General features: G+C 53.6%; 1 protein-coding gene across 5 annotated transcripts; it reads left to right on the top strand.

The window, feature by feature from the left end:
- LOC129481041 (annexin A8-like) lies at window positions 1-16,241 on the top strand. 5 transcript variants are annotated; one of them, XM_055275842.2, is made up of 12 exons: window positions 1-240; window positions 4,236-4,326; window positions 5,480-5,574; window positions 6,869-6,982; window positions 7,742-7,832; window positions 8,491-8,570; window positions 9,059-9,118; window positions 9,664-9,757; window positions 9,995-10,090; window positions 12,037-12,095; window positions 12,844-12,966; window positions 15,325-16,241. In XM_055275842.2, the coding sequence occupies exons 1-12, from the start codon at window positions 220-222 to the stop codon at window positions 15,382-15,384; spliced, it is 984 nt and encodes a 327-aa protein (XP_055131817.1). In that variant the 5' UTR covers window positions 1-219; the 3' UTR covers window positions 15,385-16,241. The 5 variants fall into 5 exon arrangements, with proteins under 5 accessions (XP_055131817.1, XP_055131816.1, XP_055131820.1 ...); XM_055275841.2 differs by having other exon boundaries at window positions 31-240; window positions 5,381-5,574; XM_055275845.2 differs by lacking the exons at window positions 7,742-7,832; window positions 8,491-8,570 and having other exon boundaries at window positions 36-240.
- The last annotated feature ends 6,189 nt before the right edge of the window (window positions 16,242-22,430 follow it).

Below are 22,430 nucleotides of genomic sequence, written 5' to 3' on the forward strand. Positions count from 1 at the left end.
GGGAGCCATAGGAGATGCCCAAAGCCAGGCAGAGCCCGGGGGCGAGGGGGCGGCAGGCAGGTGTGGCGCTGGGTGCAGCCCAGGGCGGGCTTGCACCCCCACGCCCAAGTGAGTGGCCTGCTCACTCCTCAGCTGCAGGAGCCAGATGTGTGGAGTCCCAGCGGAGGCCAACCTGTGTCTCTTCATCTCCCTGGGAAAGGTGCCCCCGAGGTGAACGAGATGGCCTGGTGGAAAGCCTGGGTAAGTGGGAGCTGGCAGGAGATTTGGGTTCCTGCATGGTGTTGGGTGCTGGTCACCAGGGAGTCCTGAGAAAGGTAAAGTCACCCTTGGCTGGGAGTGGCTCAGTCTACATTTGGCTGCCTCCTTGGCCAAGCATGGAGGGTGGGGAGGAGCCGAGAAGAAACAGTCCCAGGCCTAGAGTGCCCACGGCAGGGATGGGACCTGGGCCGGGAGACAGGCTGATGAAGAAATCTAGAAATGTAAGGGGAAAGCTGAGGTTTGAGAGGAGTCCAGGGCAGGGACCCTTGCAGGGGTGGGGCCACTCAAAGGAGAGGGTATCATGGTTGAGCCTTGTGTGTAAATGTGTATGGGGTGCACACACGTGTGCATTTGGGGAGAATCAGGCATACTGCTCCTGGCAGAGGGAACTGTGTGCAGAGGGTCAGACGGTGGGGAGCTTGGCTTTGAGGGAAGCTGCTCAGCACAGCTTGAGGGTCCTGGTTCCAGAGGAGATGGACCTGGGGAAGCAGGCAGGGCCAGGTCCTGAAAGGCCTTGCCTGGCAGGCTGAGGAGTTCAGGCTTTACCTTAAGAGCAGTGGGAAGGCACTGAAGGGCTTTGAGCGGGAGAGTAACCTGAACCTGCTGTTGGGGACCCATCAATGCTTTCACCTCAGGGATCAATGATGTTCATTTGTCAAGACTGGAGAGGGAAGAGGGGAAGCAGGAGGACCTGGCCTGCTAGAGCCTGGAGGAACCCGGGGCTCAGGGCAGCCCATCCCCAGCAAAACTGATGCGTGCTCGGGAGCTTTCCATCTATGCTTGAGCCTGAGGCCATCGTTGTGCTAAGGAGTTGAATATCCAGAAGGGGACAGAGGTGACATCTCCTGGCTGCCGTCTCCGCACGTCCTTTTCCTTTCCTCCCAGGCAGCCTCAGGATGTCAGGGCTGCACTCTCTGTTTTGCAGATGAGGAAATGAAGGCTCAGAGACACTGAGTGACTTGCTGGGGTCCAATGGCCAGCAGGCTCCAGTCAGAGAGCAGTTGGGTCTCTCTGCCCAGCCCCAGGCTCTCTGTGAGCTTTTGTGGGATACCCAGGCTTGTCCAGCTTCAGAGAATCTCTGGATCATAGATGTCGCAACCCAGGCAAGGGTCCTCAGGGTCAGACATGCTAGGTTCTGGACAGGTGGGACACAGAGGAAGCCAGGGTGAGGTGGGGCAGCTGTCCTGGCCCCCAGGGAAGCAGCCATCTTCCAGGACAAGGGGCCATGGCGGCCTCCAGCTTCAACCAGGCTGCTGGGAACCTGCCTTTGAGGAGGTGGACATGGCAGGGAGAGCCCAGTGCTGGGTGGTTTCCAAAGTCAGTTGCTGGCCAAGACAGTCTGACACTGGGCCTTGCACCCAGTGCAGCAGGACAAAGGGCTCTCCATGTAGGGACCTGCCAAATTAACAGGATCACTGTGACACTCACTGAGTCCCTATTGTGTGGCGGGACCCTCCTCTAAGCACCTCACATTCAATATCTCCCGTGAACTTCACAAGAAGTCTACGAAGTAGACACCAGTATCCTTATCCACAGATGAGGAAACTGAGGCACAAGTAGGCTAGGCAGGTGCCTGAACTCACTAGTAAGTGTCAGAGTCTAGGTGAGAATCTGAACAGCCTGACTCCAGGGCCAAAACTATACCCTGGTCGTCCATGCCCCATGTGAGCGCTGGCTCAGGGCAGCAAGTTCACAGGTGGACCCCACCTGCAACAGCTGAGCTGCTAGAGACGACCCAGTGTTCTCTGGGCACAAAGCTGGGCCAGGAACGGGCTGGGAGGGGATGAGGGAGCCACTGGAGAGAGATCTGTCTGCAGGCAGGGCCCATCTGCACCTCTCTTTTTGGTGTTGCCTTTTCCTCTGTGTCTCTCATAGAGACAAACCCATCTCCCAGGCCTCTGGGCAGCCGCATAGCAGGGAAAGGCCAAGGCGTGGCAGCTCCCCTGTGCCTGTCACAGAACAAGTTATATTAATAGATGTGGTCACAGGCTGGTCTGAGTCACCTTTTCAGTGAAAATGTGCCTGTCTGGACTAGCACAGCCCTGGGCAAGACCCTGCAGGAGCCTGAGGCTGACCCTTCCTTCTCAGCAGGAGGTCTGGAGCTCCAGGACTCCACACTGATAGCCAGGGCTCCGATTCCCAGAACACTTATTTTCTAAAACCTTAGAGTGGGAAGTGAGACAGAGGCTTCTCAATGCAGCAAAATCAGAACCAGCCCGGGAGCTGCTTACAAATGCTGCACCTGAGCCCTACCGCACCCCTGCGGGACTGCATGCTCCTCAGGGATGCGGTTACACAGCCTGGCCACTCGCTGGTGCCCCATAGCCCCCGAGTGCTGGGGCAGAGGGAAGCCGGCAGGCACTGAGAGCTGAGATGCCTCCCACATTCCCAGACGACCTGCATTCCTGTGGGTGAAGCTTCCTTCAGTGGAACGTTCCAAGAACACTCATTGCCTGGGAAAGGTTGAGTCATCAGTAGGGCAGGGGAGGTAGATAGGGCTCAGCTTCTGAGTCAGGATGGGGAGTCCCAGCAGCATCGCTTACTAGCTGTGTAAGGGAGTCCAGCTCCCTTTCTGTAAAGTGAGGCATCAGTACTTACCTAGCACAACTGTTGAGGAAGCCATGACATAAGCATTGCATCTAAAGCACCTGGCCCAGGTCTGGCACACACAAGGGGCTCAAAGTGCTAACAAGAGTAATAGCAGAGCGTTACTCCACAAGCAAGGGCTATCATGTGTGTGTACACCGATGAGCAATATCTGGGACCACACTGGCTCTCTCTGGATGGAATTTCCATAGGAATTATTTCTAACAATTTCTGCTGTGAAACATGGTGTTAAGAAATGACTCAGGAAGATCTGTCACCAGACATTTGAAATTAAAGCAAAGGGTTCAGAAAGATGCCTTACCTCTTACTCAAAGGAAAGATACTTAGAGATATACCATCCATGGGAATCTCTGTATTTTCAGAATGTAACCCAGGGCTTGGATGGATGGATGGATGGATGGGCAGGTGCATAGATGGATGGGTGGGTGGATGGATGGATGGATGTGGAAGTCACATGGATAAGTGGGTAGGTGGGAAAGTAGATGGGCAGATGATGGAGGTGATGGAAGGAATAAGTGAACAGGTAAATGGAAGACAAGACTGCATGGGACTAAACTCTTTCATCCTGGAGGATCTCTGAGTCTCCCTCTAATTCAATACCTATCTCCAATATCCCTCCACTCTCTACCATTCCTCCACCCAATACATACTTATGTCTGTGTTAATCATCTGAGAAATTCTGCAGGGCACAAGTTTAAAGAGCCCTCAGGCAAGCCCTGAACTGGAGGCTTGGAAGTCAAGGGCTCAGGCACTTGGTTATCTGGTTTATTTCACAGTCTGCAGAGCATTGTGCGGGTTTTTCTAAACCTGACGCTCTGAGCACCATGGGCCTGTGGACTTGCAAACACCCTGAACTATCAGGATGCTCAGATGGGCCCCTGCCCTCTAAGTTCCTGTAAGTCCCAACTCCCCAGGAAGAGGGCAGACTGAGCTCAAACCATTCCTCAGAAAGGCGGAACCATGCCCAGCCTTCCAACCTCATCTGCACGCTCTGAAGGCGGTGCATGCAGCTCCAGGAAGCCTTTGCTTAAGTGTTCTTGCCCCTCCTAACTTTGGGTGAGTTTGTCCCATCCTGCTGCTGGTGGGTGATGCTGGAAGGAGCTGGGTGTGGCTGGAGCTGCTGTCTGCCGTCAGATGGCACAGACAGGGACAGGAAAGGTTTCGTGGCTTCTCCCCACAAGCTCTGGCTCTGGCTACTCCACCCTGTTGGCCAAGGGGCTGAAGGGCGGAGCACTGGCCTGCAAGGGCTGAGCAGATCGCCATGCCCAGGGAAGGGGCTCACCCTGTCAGGGCGGGCTACAAGATGGGCTGGGAGCCTGCTCTGCCCTCCCTGTCCCTGCCCGCTTTGAGCAGGCCTGGTTCTCTTGCAGATTGAACAGGAGGGTGTCACAGTGAAGAGCAGCTCCCACTTCAACCCAGACCCTGATGCAGAGACCCTCTACAAAGCCATGAAGGGGATCGGTGAGTGGGTGTTGGCAGCCTTGCCACCTCTGCCAAGACCCCTCTGCTCACAGCCCTGGAAAGTGGGTGCCAGGGGACATCTGGGGAGCTGGGGTGTCCCATGATACTCTGAAACTGACTCCCCTACCCAGAGAATCACACAGCCCTCTGTTTCTGCAGTGAGGTCAGCACCCACCCTGCAAGACTGGACAGGAGGGTGCTGCGTTTCCCTGGGTAATGGGAGTGGGGAGGTCAGCTGTGTGTCCCTGTGAGTGACTTCCCATCAGTCTCAGCTTTCTCACTTGTAAAGTGGCCCCAAGAATTCTTGGCCTCGTGTGTCACATGAAGTGTGAAGGGGTGGTGCTGTATGATGCCAGGCACAGAGCTGCTGGGGCTGTGAGGTGTGGGGAGTTTGTGGGGCTGGCTCAAGGCCCCCTTGCCCCATGTCGATGGCCACGGGGCCAGCTCCCTTTCCATCTCCTGCACTTGCCCAGTGCTGTCCTCAGCACTACCGTGAGTGGGCGAGGGCTGGCCTGAGGCCAGATTTAAACAGCTTGCCCAGAAAGCCCTCCTGACCTGAGAGCAGAGCATGCACCCTGACCTCACCCCAGGTGGGACTGACCCCTTAGCCGGCTCTGCCTGAGGATCAGGGGCATTAACGAGAACTGCCACTCCTGACGAGCCCAGAAAACGTTCTCATGCCCTCTGCTTTCTGTGAAGCAGAAAGTTATCTCCACTTCCCAAATGAGAAAACGGAGGCCCAGGGAAATGAGGCTGGCTGCCCAATGCCACGCAGTTGCTGGGCCAGGCCTCGGATCCAGGGGTTGAACTCTTAGTCTTGACCTTCCCCTACTGCGACCAATACAAAGGAGGGCAGGGCTGGAGATCTCACTCGGCCAAGCTCCAAAGGCCCGGGCTGATGTCCAGAGCCACCCAGACCTCAGATTCCATCTTGTGAGGCTGGCCTTGGGCACGCCCCAACATTGTGGGGGTGTGGGGTGGGAAATGGGGAGGCAGATTTCCTAAGGGTCTTGTTTACACCACGAAAGTGGTCCGGGGGTTTGGAACTATCCAGGTGTCAGGTCCCAACTGCTCAGCCACCAAGCAGCTGCCTCTGCCCTCACCAGTGTGTCACCCTGGGGGCAGCAGGGTCACTCGTGCTGTATCCCTGCAGGGACCAACGAGCAGGCTATCATCGATGTGCTCACCAAGAGAAGCAACGCGCAGCGGCAGCAGATTGCCAAGTCCTTCAAGGCTCAGTTCGGCAAGGCAAGGGGAAGGCTGGTGGGGGTGGGGATAGGTGAGCCTTGGAGTTGGGGGTACAGCCTGGGAGGCAGCTCCATTCTGGACGACTTTCCCCTAGAGCCAGCCCACTGACAGCATGGGCACATGGAACCTGTTTGCACGAAAACAATTGTTCTTTATTGAAATTCAAATGTAACTGGCAGCCCTGTGTTTTATCTGGCAGACCTACTTTTAGGTGTCAGAGCCCAGGCCGGGGGCTGGCCTTCCCTGCTTCCTTTCCTGCCTCCTCTCTCACAGCATTCCTTCTCATGCACCCAACAGGCCCCACTGGAGGTCTGTCTCCCTGCCCCCAGGCTATCTCGCCCTGCCCCCAAGCCCAGACCACCTTCTCTTTCCCATGCCCCAGGCATGCAGGTCTGGCTTCACTCTGTTCTGGGGCGTGGGCACGCTTTCCTCAGTCGAGCTGCTTACACCCACACCTCATCCCTTCTGCCACCTGGGAATTATAAGAGCCTGGAGCAAGCATGCCAGACCCTTTGTTTCTCCTCCCACCTGCCCTCCACCCGTAGGACAAAGCCTGAAATTTGGGGGTACATAGTAAACACAGGATTAAATATGCGCATAGCCATGGTTGCCTGAAGCCTCTGGTGACTCAAATCATTGGTTTGGAGATTTAACGAAGGAAGATCAGCTCAAATATTCTCTTGGAGAACCCAGTGTGCATTTTTACAGTTTCCCTCTCTTAGTCCTCACAGCTGTACATTATTCTTTGTATTCAAACATTTGGGGAAACTGGCGCTCAGAGAGGTTGTAAGTTGCCCAAGGTCCCAGAGCCTGTACTCAACAAGGTGGGGATTAAAATCCAGGTCTGACAAAGCCGTTGATCTCTCTGCTGCTCTGTAGATCAGCTGATGTAGCCTGGTGGCTCCTTGTAGCAACATGTGCCCTACGAAGGAGGCACAGGTATTTTATGGTGATGCCACACTCAGAGCTTGCAGTCTAGCTAGCAACGCCAATTTCATTTTACTGAGAGTTTATAATGTGCCCAGCACTGCACTGAATGCTGAGTTGAGTCACACACATCTCTCTATCAACACCCTAAGCAATGGGATGAAGCAGGAGTATGTTCATCTCCGTGCAACTGGTAAAGATACTGATGCTCAGAGAAGCTAAGGAGCTGGCCCAAGAAACCCAGCCAGCACGTGGCAGGGCCCACGCGGAATCCAGCCCAAGTCCCTGGGCCCAGCCACCACTCCGCTGCCTGCACTCAGGTGGGCCTGGCTTATGACAAATACACCTTTCCCTGTTCCTGCATTAGGACCTCACTGAGACCTTGAAGTCAGAGCTGAGTGGCAAGTTCGAGAGGCTCATTGTGGCCCTTATGTACCCACCATACAGATATGAAGCCAAGGAGCTGCATGACTCCATGAAGGTAACTAGGCAGACGGGGCAGGGCAGTGGCAGGGGTGCTCACATGACTGGGTAGGGGCAATGCGGGGACCGGGCACCGGCAGCCCAGAGCTCCCCTTGAGCCACTGTTTGGAATGGCCACATGGGCCATAGCTGGGCCCAGTGAGCAGGCGGCCTGCTGCTCAGACTGCACCCAACACCTGGAGTCACTGGTCCCTAATTGACATGTTGAATGGCCGTGATGAAGCCAAAATCAGTACTTCTCAGAACCTCACGAGCTCAGGTGTACAGTGGTATTGGAAACCCACCTCTACAGTCTCAGGCACAGCCCCCTGGGTTTCCCTTTACCTCTCACTACTCTTTGCTTTTGCAGATTAATAAGGATGGAGACCCAGTAACTATAGTCATTTTGTTTGAAAAGACACTTGCTGCGTGGGCACTGCCAGGCATTTTACACCCATGCTCCCTAATCTACCTTTGGGGCAGGGGAGGCTTCTTTTTCCTGTTTATGGATCGGGATGCTTAGGCTCCGGGACATGGAGCAGCCTGTCTGAGACCACCCAGCTAAGGAGGGAGAGCTGAGACAGGGCTTCCCCATCACAGCACTTGCCCTCAATGTCCATCACTGAAGACAAGCATGTGATTTTCTCATCACATCCTCCCACTCCAAGTGGGCAGAGCAGTGAGGTCCTCCCTGAGGCTCAGGCATCTTGAGAAAAGGTGTGGACAGAGCAGAAGGTCATGGCACAGCACTCCAGCGGGCAGAGGTTTCTGTCCACAGGGCTTAGGAACCAAGGAGGGCGTCATCATTGAGATCCTGGCCTCTCGGACCAAGAACCAGCTGCGGGAGATAATGAAGGCGTATGAAGAAGGTAAGGGGTGGCACAGATGGAGGGGCTGGGGGTGGCCACAAGCTTTGGCAGCCTGGCAGGGAACAAGGATCAAGAATTAACCTGGGCCACACTAGAAAGGACCCTTTGGGGACTTTTTTACCCACAGGTGCTGAGCACCTACTGTATGCCAGGATCTGTGCCTGATGGTGACACTGAACATGAGTCAGACTTGATCTGCAAGCTCACCAGCTCCTCTTACAGGGCAGAGAGGCACGCGATCAACTAAAATCTCTGCCCTTGAGGACCGTGGTAGTAGGGGGTGTGGACCCCAGGCTAGCAGAGGCCAGTCAGTCCTCCACATCGTGTACCCAGTGGGGAGTTTTCCTGGAGGCTTTGGCTTTGCCAAGCCTTGAGATGAAATGGAGCTTGGTTGGCAGCCCCTAGCCTGGCTCTCTGACCTGGTCCATCTTGTGCTCTGAGCTTGGTTGGGTATGCATGTCGCTTCTAGTTGTGAACCACCACCCAGGTGACAGCCACTTGGACACCCGGGCATTGCATCCATGCCCTGTGCCAAGGACTTTCTTTCCTAGAAGGCTTTCGCAAGGAGAAGTATGGGGAACAGGGCTGGAGGGAAGAAAGCAGGCCCTGGGTAGGCTGTGGGCTTCTGCCTGTGCCTCATGGTCCTGTTTCCCTGCAGACTACGGGTCCAGCCTGGAGGAGGACATCCAAGCAGACACAAGTGGCTACCTGGAGAGGATCCTGGTGTGCCTCCTGCAGGTATCACAGCCCAGGCTCTTGGGAGTGCCTTGGTTTGGAAGTCTCAACAGCTCCACCCCAGGGAGCAGCCCTTGAATAGAGCCACAAGAGTCAGGGCAGGGGCATGGGATAGCCCGGCAGCCAGGGCTCACTGGGTGTGTCTCAGCATGGTTAGAGGGTCCCGACTGCAGAGCCCCCACACCTGTCCTTACTCAGCCATGTGAGAGCATCCTGGAAGTGGGAGGAGAGCAGGTCCTTCGTGCAGGCCTCATGCCAGGCACTTTGCTTACCTTAGCTCACTGAATCCCTCAAGCCTTATGAGACAGTCCTTACCACCACCATTGCACAAATGAGGAAACCAAGGGCTGAAGAGAATAACTGGCTTGTCGAAGTTTCCACAGCCAAAGAGCAGCAGAGCCATGCCTACCCTCCAAGCCCAGGATCCCCCCTCTGCCCTTAATGCTCTGGTCAGCTGGCCTGCCTTACAGAGCCACCTCCTCTGTTCCTAGGGCAGCAGGGATGATGTGAGCAGCTTTGTGGACCCGGGACTGGCCCTCCAAGACGCACAGGTGAGGCTGTGCCCAGCTGGCCATGTGGCCCCACCCCGTGCCATCTGGACTCCAGCTCCTCTGCCCACGGGGGCTTTCTCTGACACTAGGCTGGGACCCACCCAGCTCAGCTCCCTATAGGCCTTTGTCCTGTGGTGTCTGGGGAGGAGAGTGAGGGTGTTGGGGGACTCAGGAGGAAGGAGTGTGACTTGGGGGTGGGGGAGCACTAAAGCTCTGTCCTGGCAGGAACAGCCCATGAACCTGGGGGTGCTAGGCCCCAGTGCTGGACACATGTGTCGGGGTCTCTGTAGGTCTGCCTGCTGGCAGAGGGAAGTCTGGGGACCAGGGAGTTCCTAGAGCAGCTTGTGGCCCAGGATAGAGAAAAGATTCTAAGCCAGAGCTGCTAGAGAAAGGGGAGCTTCTGTCAGAGATGTCCACGCAGGGGAGCATGCTGGCCTGGCAGAGTGGACAGGGCCGGGCCGTGGCCACAGCTCTGGGACTCTGGGGCTCAGTCCCTCACCTCCCTGGTCTGCCTCATCAGCTTATTGTGGGTGTCCCAATGCTAGGATCTGTATGCAGCAGGCGAGAAGATTCGTGGGACTGATGAGATGAAATTCATCACCATCCTGTGCACGCGCAGTGCCACTCACCTGCTGAGAGGTACCAGGGAGGGAGGGGCTGGGGCCGGGGCCACAGAGGGTGTCCTGGCCGTGAGCCTCTCCCTCGTGCTTCTGCCTTGTCAAGTCTAGAGTTAGGGAGAGAGCCAGGGAGCCCAGGACTTTTTCCCCGGCCACCAAGTGGGAGGTCAGGGCGGCAAATTGATGTGTAATCTCTGATCCGAGACACTGAGGGGCACCACGAGGTCTGACCATCCCCTGAGCAGAGCCCTCTCCACAGTGTTTGAAGAGTATGAGAAGATTGCCAACAAGAGCATTGAGGACAGCATCAAGAGTGAGACCCACGGCTCGCTGGAGGAGGCCATGCTCACTGTGGGTAAGAGCTCAGACTTGCACATTTTTCAGGCCACAGGGCTCACCGTGGGGCAGCACCAAAGAACAAAGGGCCTAGGGATGCAACCGCAAGAGAAAGAATCCCTGTGTCACCTTCACGGGATGTCCCCTCAACTCACACTCTGCCTGTCCTCTTCACCCAGGGACTGCTCCACCTCTAGAGTCCCAGTGTGTGCTGCCAAGGATTGCTCTCTGTGCTGCCCACGTGGTGCCCAGTGCTGTGTGGGTGTGTCTGCATGAGTGTGTGTGTGCATGAGAGTGTGTGTGCATGAGAGTGTGTGTGCATGAGGGTGTGTGTGCATGAGTGTGTGTGTGCATGAGTGTGTGTCTGCATGAGTGTGTGTGTGCATGGGAGTGTGTGTGCATGAGGGTGTGTGTGCATGAGGTTGTGTGTGCATGAGAATGTGTTTGCATGAGTGTGTGCATGAGAGTGTGCCTGAGGGTGTGTGTGCATGACTGTGTGGGTGGGATGTGAGTGTGTGAGACAGTGTGTGTGTGTGTGCACACACAGATGCATACGCCAGTGATTATGCCAGCCCCAACACTGTGTGTACTCATGACAGCCATGCAGGGAGCACTCTGGCTGTGGTTGTGAAGCCCTGGCCAGCACAAAGTCATCTTTCTGGACATGAACCAGGGGCCTGGCCCCTGCCTTCATTGCCAGTTGAAGAAACAGTGATGTGTGGCTTGAGTCCAAACTGAGTGACGGATGGTCTGATGCTGAGAAACACTGGGGATCTTCCCCACAGCAGGAAGTCAGGGCCACTCAGGAGGACCCACTCCAGAGCTCTCACGGGTTCCAGGGCTGAGATCACAATGGGAGGAGTCACTGCAGAGTAGAGAGCTGAGGCCCAGGGCAGAGGGACATCTCTTCTCCCACGTACACACAGAGCCCAGGTCCGGACTCCCGGCCTACAGCTCTCACCTCCACACCAGGCTGCCTCCATGCAAAGCCCAGCAGCCAGCAGGCTCCCTGCTGTGTCCTAGCCTCTCTGGGTGGACAGGGCCATCTGAGACACCCCAGCTGGCCTTGGATGCTGTGATTACAATCCAGTCTATGTCAGGGCATCTAATCACAACCCTGCTCCAATCTCAGCTTCCAAAATCCACCCCTGGATCTGGCCTGAACCCACCAAGAATGAAGTCTGCCAGCAGGCAATAGTGAAGCGATGCAGTGCTCCGTCATGCTGGCCCTTCCTGTTCACTTCATCTTGAAGCCTCACATCAGTCTCACTTCCCAGATGAGTCAGGGAGGTCGAGTAATGAAGCCATACTGCACCATCAAGGCAGGAAGTGAACACATGCCTACCTCACTCAAAGCCCACGCTCCTTCTGCAGCCCTAGGTGAAAATGCCAACCTTCCCCACCCAGATGCCAAGTCTCTGAGCAGTACCCATGGGAGCAAGCATGGGCCCACTCTCTGGACCAGATGCCCCCAGGTGCCTTAGTCCTGTGGGGCCAAACTCCATTTGTCACATGGGAATTCAAAATGCAGGGTTCCTGCTGATAAGTGAGAGAGAGGGCACTCTGAGGCCAGCAGCGCCATACCATGGTGCTTCTGTGGAGCTGAGAGGCTGGATTTTCGGTGGAGGTGTCTCTGGGTTGAGAGCCCAGGGCCTGTCCTGAGTCTGAGCTGCCCTTGGATGGGCTTGAGCTGGTGTCTTCAGACGAGCCCCACAGTCTGGTGCATTTCACATCTTACCCTTCTGCCTGCCTGCTTGGGCCTTTGGAGCTGTGCTCAGGGCCCCGGGCTACCTTCCCTGTCCCACGCCACCTGACACAAAGCCTCTCACATTGGGAAAGGCAGGGCACAAAGAAATATGCCAAGCCTTGCACAACACTGACCCTTAAGACCTAAGGCAAGACATAAAGTTGTAGGCAGTGCCACCTACCAGCTCCAGACATTAACACAGCTTTCTTGTTTGCCAGTGAAATGCACCCGAAACCTCCACAGCTACTTTGCAGAGAGACTCTACTATGCCATGAAGGTAACTGTCCTGTCTTCTGCTTCCTGATGCTCACCCTACATAGCACCAAGTGCAAAGCCAAGGAGCTCAAAGCCACCAAGATCCTCCACACTGGGGAGTTATCTTACCCAAACCTGTTGTGGATCAGAAAGGTTTTAGTTCTCAGAGGTGAAATTGAGTCTGGGAAAGGGACGCTGCATCTCCAGAGGTGAATAATTCCCTGAAACTAAAACCATTGCCCGTTTTCTCTGATTGATGGTTGCTGATATCCCCTGAAGTTAGTTCCACACCCGAAACCCAAGCCCTGTGGCCACTTCTGCCCAGGAAATGAGAGACGGCATGCAATTCCCTTGGCCATGTGGCCCCAGCTGACATGAGACTGGTCAGGGATGAAGGTGAGCAGGAAGGCCCTGCCTGTGAAATTCCTGGCTGAGCTGACTGCTGCCATTGCTCTAGTAGGAAGTCTTGTTCCTGGAGCAGTGAGTACTTTGTGCCTAGAATCTGATGTGGCAAAGCAAACATACTGCAGTTTGGAGCACTTGGCATCATAAAGGAAGAGTTCTGGGCAGTGGGTGAGAAGGGATTAAGGGAGTGGACACCCTAAGCCACCAAAGCTTCCCACCTAATGCTTCCCTAGCTGAAGCACAGGCTCCTTCCCACATCTCCCTCCCTCTAAAAGCCCCAGAACCCAACCACACAGATCCGTCCATCACTCACAGATGGACAGGAAAGGTGAGGCAGGATTGTTGATGGCCACTGTCTTGCCCAGGGAGCAGGGACGCGCGATGGGACCCTGATAAGAAACACCGTTTCAAGGAGTGAGATTGACTTAAATCTTATCAAGTGTCACTTCAAGAAGATGTACGGCAAGACCCTCAGCAGCATGATCATGGTAAGCAGGCATTCCCAACGCTGAGGCCAGCCTGAAACCTAGACATTCGGGGAGACCTGGAGGCTGTGGCCAACACTACGTGAGCCCCTCCCTTCCCAGTGGGCACCATGCGCTTGCATTCATGACCATGTGGTGTGTGCAGGGAACAGCAGAGGTCAGTGTGGCTGGATCCCAAGGGGAATGGGGGGCAGAGGGGAGATGCAGAGACCAGGGCACAGAGGCTCCCCTGTGTCCCACTCAGAAAGTTGGTTTCACATTTGAGTTATGGTTGCTCCTTGGAAAAGACACCAAATCCTTGCAGAAGAAGCCACCTCTGAATAGTCAATGAGATGAACTAGTCCGGTAGGAATTGGGCCCACCACTCAAATCCAGATTTAAGCAGTCCTGGTGGCCAACTTCTAAGGAGATAAGTCAGATGAGCACCAATAGACTATCTAACCAGATTCCAATTAGCAAAAGTTCTGGAGCCCTCAAAACACAGAGTGATTATCACACTGCGATAATTGAGAGAAACAGCTTTTCTGGGGGTGTCTGCAAATTGAGGTCTTGATTATTTCATTAGCAGAAGTCACATTAGGACAAATATATCCCCAAGTCTTCTTTGGCTACTAAGTCAAGTCTCTAGCTCTTCTGCAAATGTCATTGTTAAGTGCACTTTTCAAGAAACACATAGCTGACAATAGGTGGAAAAGACATTTCTGTTTCCAGATGTTTCAAGATGGGGCAGCAGGTGGGCAGGGGCAAGGGAGGATTGGAATTATTCTTGGTTTCACTTTAGACTCCCCAGCCAATCTTGTCGGGAGACAGGAGGGCAAGGGACACACCAGCCTGGACTGCTGCTGTCACCTGCAGACAGTCTGAGCTGATTGTCATTAACCCTTTTAACCACACATGGTAACTTAATGGCATCAGAGAGATTTCTACAGATACATGAAGCCACGCTCTTCAAATTTTATCTAATGTTGTTACTTAAGAAAATCGAATCAGGAATACGTTGATCAAACATTTTCTTTTTAGTGTAGACGTCATTTAATGACATAGATGTCATTAAAGCAAAAATGGTTTTCAACACTAATATGAGTTAAAAACTCCTGCATTGAAATTAAGAGGCAAATGTATAAACACTCCAAGTATAACTCATGTATTTGAAAAAGTAAACAAAATTAATGCTTTTCTTTCTAAAAACTATTACAAAAATTGTCTTCAAAATAATAAAAATCACCAGGCATGGTGGCCCACACCTGTAATCCCAGTGCTTTGGGAGGCCAAGGCGGGAGGATCGCTTGAGCCCAGGAGTCCAAGGCTGCAGTGAGCTAGGACTGCATCACTGCACTCCAGCCTGGGTGACAGAGAGAGACTGTGTCTAGAAAGAAAAAGGTTAAAAAAAATGTAATTGTAGTTTGAAACCGGTAACAAGATTTCAGGCTCAAAACAGTCAAATTTTACTAAATGGTGAAAAGTAGACAATAACCATGAGACCTAAACTGGTCCAGAGTGTGGAAAGTGGGTCTAGCCCCAGTCTACCCCTTACTCACCGTGCCGTTGTGAATGAATCCACTCCCCTCTCTTGACCCCGCTGTCCTCAACTGCATGAAGAAGAATCTGGGTGATCTGACCTGGCCCATTTCCCAGCTCTGTGTGCAGACCCCGGACTAGCCAGTCTCATCAGGACCTACCAGTATCTAAGAAACAGGGCTCCTCAGCCATAGGACCACAAGGTCAGTCTCAACAGGAGACAGACACTGTGGACCCGATGTGAGCCAGCTGCAGGGCAGACCAGCTCGCCTTCCTCCTGCTGTGCCCTCACCACGTCTCAGCAAGATGCACAGCAGCACAGCATCAATCTCATTTCATAGATGAGTCCCACAGAGGTGAAGGGGCTTGCCTCGGCCACACCGTCAGGGCACAATGGTCCAGGCTCCCTCCACCCCCAGCCCTGCCCCCCAGGTGTGTGCTGGTGCCTCACTCTCAGCCTTGATTCCCAAGCTGCCACAGCAGGTGTTGAATAATGATGCATCGTGTTGTGCAAATGAATGGCTGGGCACCCCTGACTCCTGAATAGAAGAACCCTGGGACAGCTGACCCCTTCCTTGTTTAGGAGTGGAACTGTCTCTGATTCACTTTCCACATCAATCCTGCATGTAGTTGGTAAGAGAATCAAAAGGAAATGTAAAGGAATAGCCTGAAATTAAAAACAAGGAAAGAGGGGTGACGGCACAACCCCTGCGGCTAGGAACCCTGGAGGGCCGGGCCAGGTGCAGGCCAGGGGCACAACTCTTAGTCATAATAACACAGCCACCATTGCCCAGCCAGGCACAAACAAACCCCTTCTCAAGCTCATGCGCCTCCTGCCCGCAGGAAGACACCAGCGGCGACTACAAGAACGCCCTGCTGAGCCTGGTGGGCAGCGACCCCTGAGGCACAGAAGAACAAGAGCAAAGACCATGAAGTCAGAGTCTCCAGGACTCCTCACTCAACCTCGGCCATGGATGCAGGTCGGGTGTTGGGGGGAGGTCCCAGCCTTTCAGTCTTCTATTTCCCTATTTCCAGTGCTTTCCAGCCGGGTTTCTGACCCAGAGGGTGGAACTGGCCTGGGATCCTCTTCCCAACTTCCTCCAGGTCATCTCCGAGTGTGAGCACAATGCCAACCTTAGCATTTCTCCAGCCAGACAGATGCCTCGGCATGAATGGCTTGGGGACTTGTGGGTCATTCCTTCCTCCCTGCAGGAGCTTCCCAAGCTGGTCACAGAGTCTCCTGGGCACAGGTTATACAGACCCCAGCCCCATTCCCATCTACTGAAACAGGGTCTCCACAAGAGGGGCCAGGGAATATGGGTTTTTAACAAGCGTCGTACTGATATGCTTCTCTATCAGGCAGCCGGAGAGCTGGCTGGGAGCCCTTTTGTTTTAGAACACACATCCTTCAGCAGCTGAGAAACGAACACATATCCATCCCAACCGAGATGCCATTAACATTCATCTAAAAATGTTAGGCTCTAAATGGACGAAAAATTCTCTCACCATCTTAATAACAAAATAAACTACAAATTCCTGACCCAAGGACACTGTGTTATAAGAGGCGTGGGCTCCCCTGGTGGCTCTCCAGGTCAGTTGCCCTGGCCTTGCACCCCTCTGCATGCAGCACAGAAGGGTGTGACCATGCCCTCAGCACCACTCTTGTCCCCACTTAACGGCAACTGAGACTGGGTACCTGGAGATTCTGAAGTGCCTTTGCTGTGGTTTTCAAAATAATAAAGATTTGTATTCAACTCAAAGTATCTTTGGATGTTTAGCAGGGACCAGTGTAGGACCAATTTAATTTGTCAGAAACAGAGCTTTGGGGAGCCACGAAGCCTGAGCACCTTGTGGGCATCTCCCAGTGGGAACACCAGGTGGGCTGCACCCACCACCGCCCTGGGGACAATCCTTGCAAATGAGGGTAGATTCTATTCACCTCCTGATGTGTAGGCTACATCCTCATATCTCAGGCTTAGAGAGGGATTTAAAGTCAGCTGGTCCTGTTCCAACCTGTGGCCTGACTGCCCCCTTGGCATCCACCCAGGGGTGGTCCTTGGTGTGCTTGGGGTGCACTTGGGTACTCAGGGTGTACTGGCGGTACTCAGGGTGCAGCTGAGTACTCCAGGTGCACTTGGCTGCCTCCAAAGATGGGACTCACTGCGTCCTTTGACAGCGCAATCTTTTTCCAATGGATGTGACCAGCAAAGTTCTTGCTTTACCTGAACCAAAATCAACCACATCAGCCCACACCTCTGCCATCTAGGGCCACAACACTTATTCCCTCCCAGTAACAACACTTTGGATATCTGAAGAAGGCCCACAAATTCTGCGAGTTTGACTTCTGTCAAAGCCCAGTGTCCCCAGTCCCTTCAGTGGTCCCTCCTGGAGCCTGTTTGGGGCCATCACCCCTGAACATGCTCTAGTTTGCAAACTTCCCCTCAAGTGGCCCTGAGGGGTAAGCGTGTGCCCAGGAACCAGCCTGATCAGGGCGATGGGAATAGCGTGGGCTCTGAATTCACTTGGATGGGAGGCAGATTCTGGCTCTGCCCTGCGCCAGCTCCATGACTTTGACTGTGTTAGGCTATTCTTGGGTTGCCATAAAGCAATATTTGAGTCTGGGTAATTTATTTAAAAAGGGGGTTTAATTGGCTCACAATCCTGCAGGCTATATAGGAAGCATGGTGCCGGCATCTGCTCAGCTTCTGAGGAGGCCTCTGGAGGGACCTTACAGTCATGGCGGAAGGTGAAGGGGGAGCCAACATCACGTAGCGAGAGTGGGAGCAAGAGAGGTGGGGGGAGGTGCCACACACTTTTAAACAGCCAGATCCTGTCAGAGCTCAAGATGGTGAGGACAGCACCAGGCCATGAGGGATCCGTCCCCCTGACTTAAATACCTCCCACCAGGCCCCACCTCCAACACTGGGGATCACATTTCAACATGAAATTTGGAGGGGACATCCAAACTATATCAGTGACTGAGTCACTTACTCTCTCTCTGAGCCTCAGTTTCCTCACATTTCTATACAGGGTGGGCTCCCAGTTACAACTGCCGCCTTTCGAACCACCCCAGAGCCAGTGGCATAAAATCCTCGTGTATAATATTCACAGATTCTGTGGGTCAGCAGTTCTGAAGGGCACAGCAAGGTGCTTGTCTCTGCCCCAACCAGTAAGGGGACTCAGTCTCAGTTGGGAAGACCTGAAGGTTGGGGTGACTCTAGGGTAGAGGGTTGCAATCATCTGGATGCCTCTTCACTCACATGTTGGGCCCCTGGTGAGATGGCTGGAAGGCCAGGCTCAACTGGGACTGTCCCCTGCACTCCTACATGTGGCTTCTCCAGCATGGTGGCCTCAGGGTAGCAAGTGGTAGGGCTCCACGGTCTCCCAGTGGACAAGAAGGACACCACATTGCCTTCTGTGAGTTAGTGTCAGGAGTCACATGGCATCACTTCCCCAGTGCCCTATCAGTTGAAGACATCACAAGCCACCCCAGCTTCAAGGAAAGGGGACACAGACCCAATCTGTCAATGAGAAGAGTGTCAACGAATCTGGGGACTGTTTTTAAATCCACCACAAGTTGCTCAGAATATTTAACAACTGGTGCAGCACAACCCACTCACCTGAATGGCTGCTGTCTGCAGGGGTGGAGCAGAGCTTGAGTAGTGGCCCCTGCAGCGCCAGGCCTCAACCCTTAGTGCTGGATGGCAGGGTGTCTGTGGGGCCCCAGGGGAGGCTCCTGGGTGTTGGGGGTGCAGCAGCTATTCACCAACATGTCTTAGTCTTTTCAGACTGACATACAAAATACCATAAATATGTAAATAGGTGGCTTAAATAACAGACACTTATTTTGCACAGTTCTGGAGGCTGGGAAGTCTAAGATCAATTCAGTTCCTGGGGAGGGCCTCTTCCTGGCTTGCAGATGGCTGCCTTTTTGACACGTCCTCCCATGACCTTTCCTCTGTGCTTACACCTGGTCATGCGGGGGAAGAGTTCTCTCTCTCTCTCTCCTGCTCTTTTCATAAGATCAGTATATCATCATGAGGGCCCCACCCTCCTAACCTCATCTAACCCGAATTACCTTCCAAAGGCTCATCTCCAAACACCAGCAAACTGGGGGTAAGGGCTTCAACAACACACAATCAGACCATAACACAGCAAGATGGGGGCCCTTCAGGAGTTTAACAACCTTTTAGTAGCTGTATCAGTGTGTGTCTCTTGGATCCCAGCCCTGGGTGAGAATTCTTTTTCCTTTTCTTTCAGTCCAAGTCCTGCTCTGTGTGCAGACTTGCTTTCAGTGCTGAGCCATTGCCTAGCTGCTTTCTGCCAAAGCCCTTTAGAAAGGACTTAGAGGGGCCAGGTGTGGTAGCTCAGTCTGTAATCCCAGCACTTTGGGAGAACGAGGCGGGCAGATCACAAGGTCAGGAGATCGAGACCATCCTGGCTAACACGGTGAAACCCTGTCTCTACTAAAAAATACAAAAAAATTAGCTGGGTGTGGTGGCAGGCCTCTGTAGTCCCAGCTTACTCGGGAGGCTGAGGCAGGAGAATGGCGTGAACCTGGGAGGCGGAGATTGCACTAAGCAGAGATCGTGCCACTGCACTCCAGCCTGGGTGACAGAGCGAGACTCTGTCAAAATAAAAACAAAAAGAAAGAAAGAAGAAACAAAGAGAGAAAGGGAAGGAAGGAAGGAAGGAAGGAAGGAAGGAAGGAAGGAAGGAAGGAAGGACTTAGAGGATCTCTCTGCCCTGCAAGCCCCCGTGACCACTGGTTCGATGGGTTATTTTGCAGCCCACCCCAAAACAGGCTTCACGTGGCCAAACAGGAGCCTTGAGAAGAGCTGCAGCCAAGGAAATTTGGTCAAGTCCAAGTACGTGCCCAGCAAGGGGATCTGCTTAAGCAGAGTCATGAAGTTGATCATCTCCCCTGATGGGGCAGAATGGACATCACCCCCACTGCCTCCCTGCCAGCAGAGAAATCTGGGACAGGCCTGGAAGCAAGAGGTCTCCTCAGATTAGAGGGGAAGCTCGCTCTGCCTGGGGTCAGAGCTGGAGCAGCATGGGTGTAGGGGGTCACGGCCCCATGTGCTGACTCCCACCAGGTGACCCCCATGGCACCTGGGGAAGGAAGCAAAGGGGACCTGGCCAGGACACCAGTAGCATCCATAGCACCTGCTAATCATTTTTGCTGGAGTAACATTTTGGGCACTTCTGGTAAAGCAGACACACTCCACAGGTGCTTTTGCAATTGCTCTTTGGAATTTTTGAAAAACACACCTATGTTTTTAAAGATAATTTGGAGTCTGCCTAGTTTAATTTCAGCATAGGGGAAAAATAAGGGAGTAGTGACAAAGTTTCTTTGCTTGAGCAAACTTGAGTCAGGCTCCTGAACCTTCTGGGCTCATCTGTGTACTTTCTTGTAAAATCCAATTTGAGCAAGAACCCCACTAAGTCAATTCAGCGAGACTCCCCTTGTTCCTATCTGACCACTCCCAATATCTGCTCAGGGTCCTCATCCTCCACCTTCCCAGGTGATGTCTGGTCACCCTGGCCTTTCTTCAGCAGGTCTCCTGTTGGGTCAGTTCAGCCAGCATCACCCTCACCCCTGGCATTTCCTCTTGGTAATTTTCCATCTTTCAACTCCTACCTGCTCCGTGGCTCCGAGTCTCAACTTCTCATGCTGTTTTTAGAATGAGCCTGACTGTATATTGAGGTCTCTTTTCGCTTATTGCAATAGTCCTGAATAAAATCTGGTTTTACTACTTTATCGTCTAGCTCTGGTTTTTCTTTGCCGTAGGTATTCCCTACTTGTAGCCTTGCCATAGTTCTATCATCGTTGCTTTTTAATTCCCTCCAAGAGATGATATCTACATATACGTGCTCTCTAGCCTCAGATCAATGTTTTGCATTTCCTAGGAGCTGAATTCCTTTTCTTCCATTGCAGCACTGGCTGGGAGAGAAGGCACAACATGGTCCAGCATACTGAGCCCCAAGTTTGTCCTGCAGCATGATTTGAGACACAGTGTTCATGCCACACAGACTTCTGTGAGCCGTCCAATGGCCTTTCATACATTTGTTTTCTGCTTAAACTACAGAGTAGATGCTCTTGTTAGCACCTAAGAACACTCTCTGTTACACAGAACTACACCCTAATGACATTTTATCTGTTTACTTGTCTTCTCAGAAAAGCTGTGAGCCCCTTGAAGGCAGGAACTTTGTTTTTAAACATTCAGGGCCTAGTAGATAGCAGGCTTTCAACGAATATTTTTGAATAACAACAAACAAGAGTATGGACTTTGGGAACAGGAGAGCCTACTAGCCAGCGAGCCTGAGCCAATCCTTGATGGCCTCCAATTCTGAGAAGACTCTCTGGGCCCCCTTAGGCTCCCTGTGGAAGAAAGCTTACCCAGCCAACCCTAATAAAAATACTCCTGAGACAGATCTAACAGGACAAAGTGGAGTCTCTCCACTCTTTCAGTAGCTCCTTCACCCCGGGTGCTGTTTGGCATTCTGACACTGCCGTGGCATGGCCAGCAGGATGGCCTCGAGGGCTCCTGGGGCTGCTCTGTAAGAGCTTCCCACCCCTGACCTGCAGTCCGTGAGGGCAAGGCCAGAACCGGGCACATGCCCACCCGTGTTGGTCTCATGCTTTCAGGGGGTAGAGCTAGTGTGTTGGACTTGGCATGTTTAGGGTCACCTCCCTGAGGGTTGACAACCTGGACAAAAGTAGCATTCCCTTGGCAAGGAATAAAGGGGGAATGGATTTGTGGTCAGCTACCCACATTGTTACCATGGCCAAGCATTCTGCCTGCAACAGGGTAGGGCTGGCCAGGGAGGCTCCTCAGGGAAGGCGATAGCTGTGCAGAGTTTTGCAGGATGACTCAGTGCTTATCAGGTAGACAGATACGGAAAAACATTCCAGGGAGAGGGAGGAACGCTAACAACAGCAGGGGGTCTGGTCTGTACTAGACATGCCAAAAGAATGGTGTGTCCATATCAACAGAGGGGGGAGAGACAGGAGAGAAAGAGCTTGTCAGGGCCTGAGTCAGAGCGGGCTCATGCTGTGGGGCTAAGAAGCTCAAAGGATTTCCAGAGACAGTGGGGAAGCTTTACGGGGACAGGCAGGGGAGGATCTTAGCCCGGCTTTCGTAAGCCTCTGGCTTGAGTATGGAAGGTGAGTATGGGACAGGGAGCCCAGCGCCGAAGTGTTGCAACACTATAGGGAGACATACAGACCAATTCCCTCCCACCTAACAGCCCTGCGCTTTGGGGTCCTGGGTTAATTTCCTGGGAGAAGGCTGGCCTTGGCTACCTCTGTCCTTGACCAAGGACGTCTTTTTAAATATTTGTGATGTGTCCTAGGCCACTGCATCTCTGTCCCTGTAGTGAGGAGCAGATACTGATTCCCCAAGCTCCCACTCTGAGACCACAAATATCTGCAACACCTCGGTAAGCCCTAGGCCTGAGTGTGAGGTTGCAGGCACTTCCATGGCCCCATGCAGGTGTCCAAGTTCTCTCGTGGTATTTGGCCAAGGTGGGCCCTGTGTGATGCCCTAGCGTGGTGACTACCTGTGTTCCTGGCCCATGGGCATCTTCCACGGAATTCCGGGCTTGGCCTGGGGATTCATGCGGGCGCATCTCTGTGATCTGCTCTGGAGCAGGATGTACATCAGGTCTCTCAGACCCGAGTCCCTGGTGCCTGGCGCTCAGCCTTGACTGAAGTGCTCGGCCCACCCTGCTGGGCCAGCCAGCTCCTGCTCAGGGCCACAGCCCTGTAACCACGGCTGCCTCCCCAGGACTCAGGAATTCTCTCACTCCGGAATGCCTTGCTGCTGGGGTGACCAGGTCTTCACTTGTGAAAAAGGAGTCAGCCACCTCAGCCCTGCGCCTGGCCTGGTGGAACATGGGTCACCGCCCCAACCTGGGGGCAGCCGCCTCATCCCAACGCAGTT

Source organism: Symphalangus syndactylus, chromosome 4, assembly GCF_028878055.3.
Source record: "Symphalangus syndactylus isolate Jambi chromosome 4, NHGRI_mSymSyn1-v2.1_pri, whole genome shotgun sequence".
Lineage (NCBI taxonomy): Eukaryota > Metazoa > Chordata > Mammalia > Primates > Hylobatidae > Symphalangus > Symphalangus syndactylus.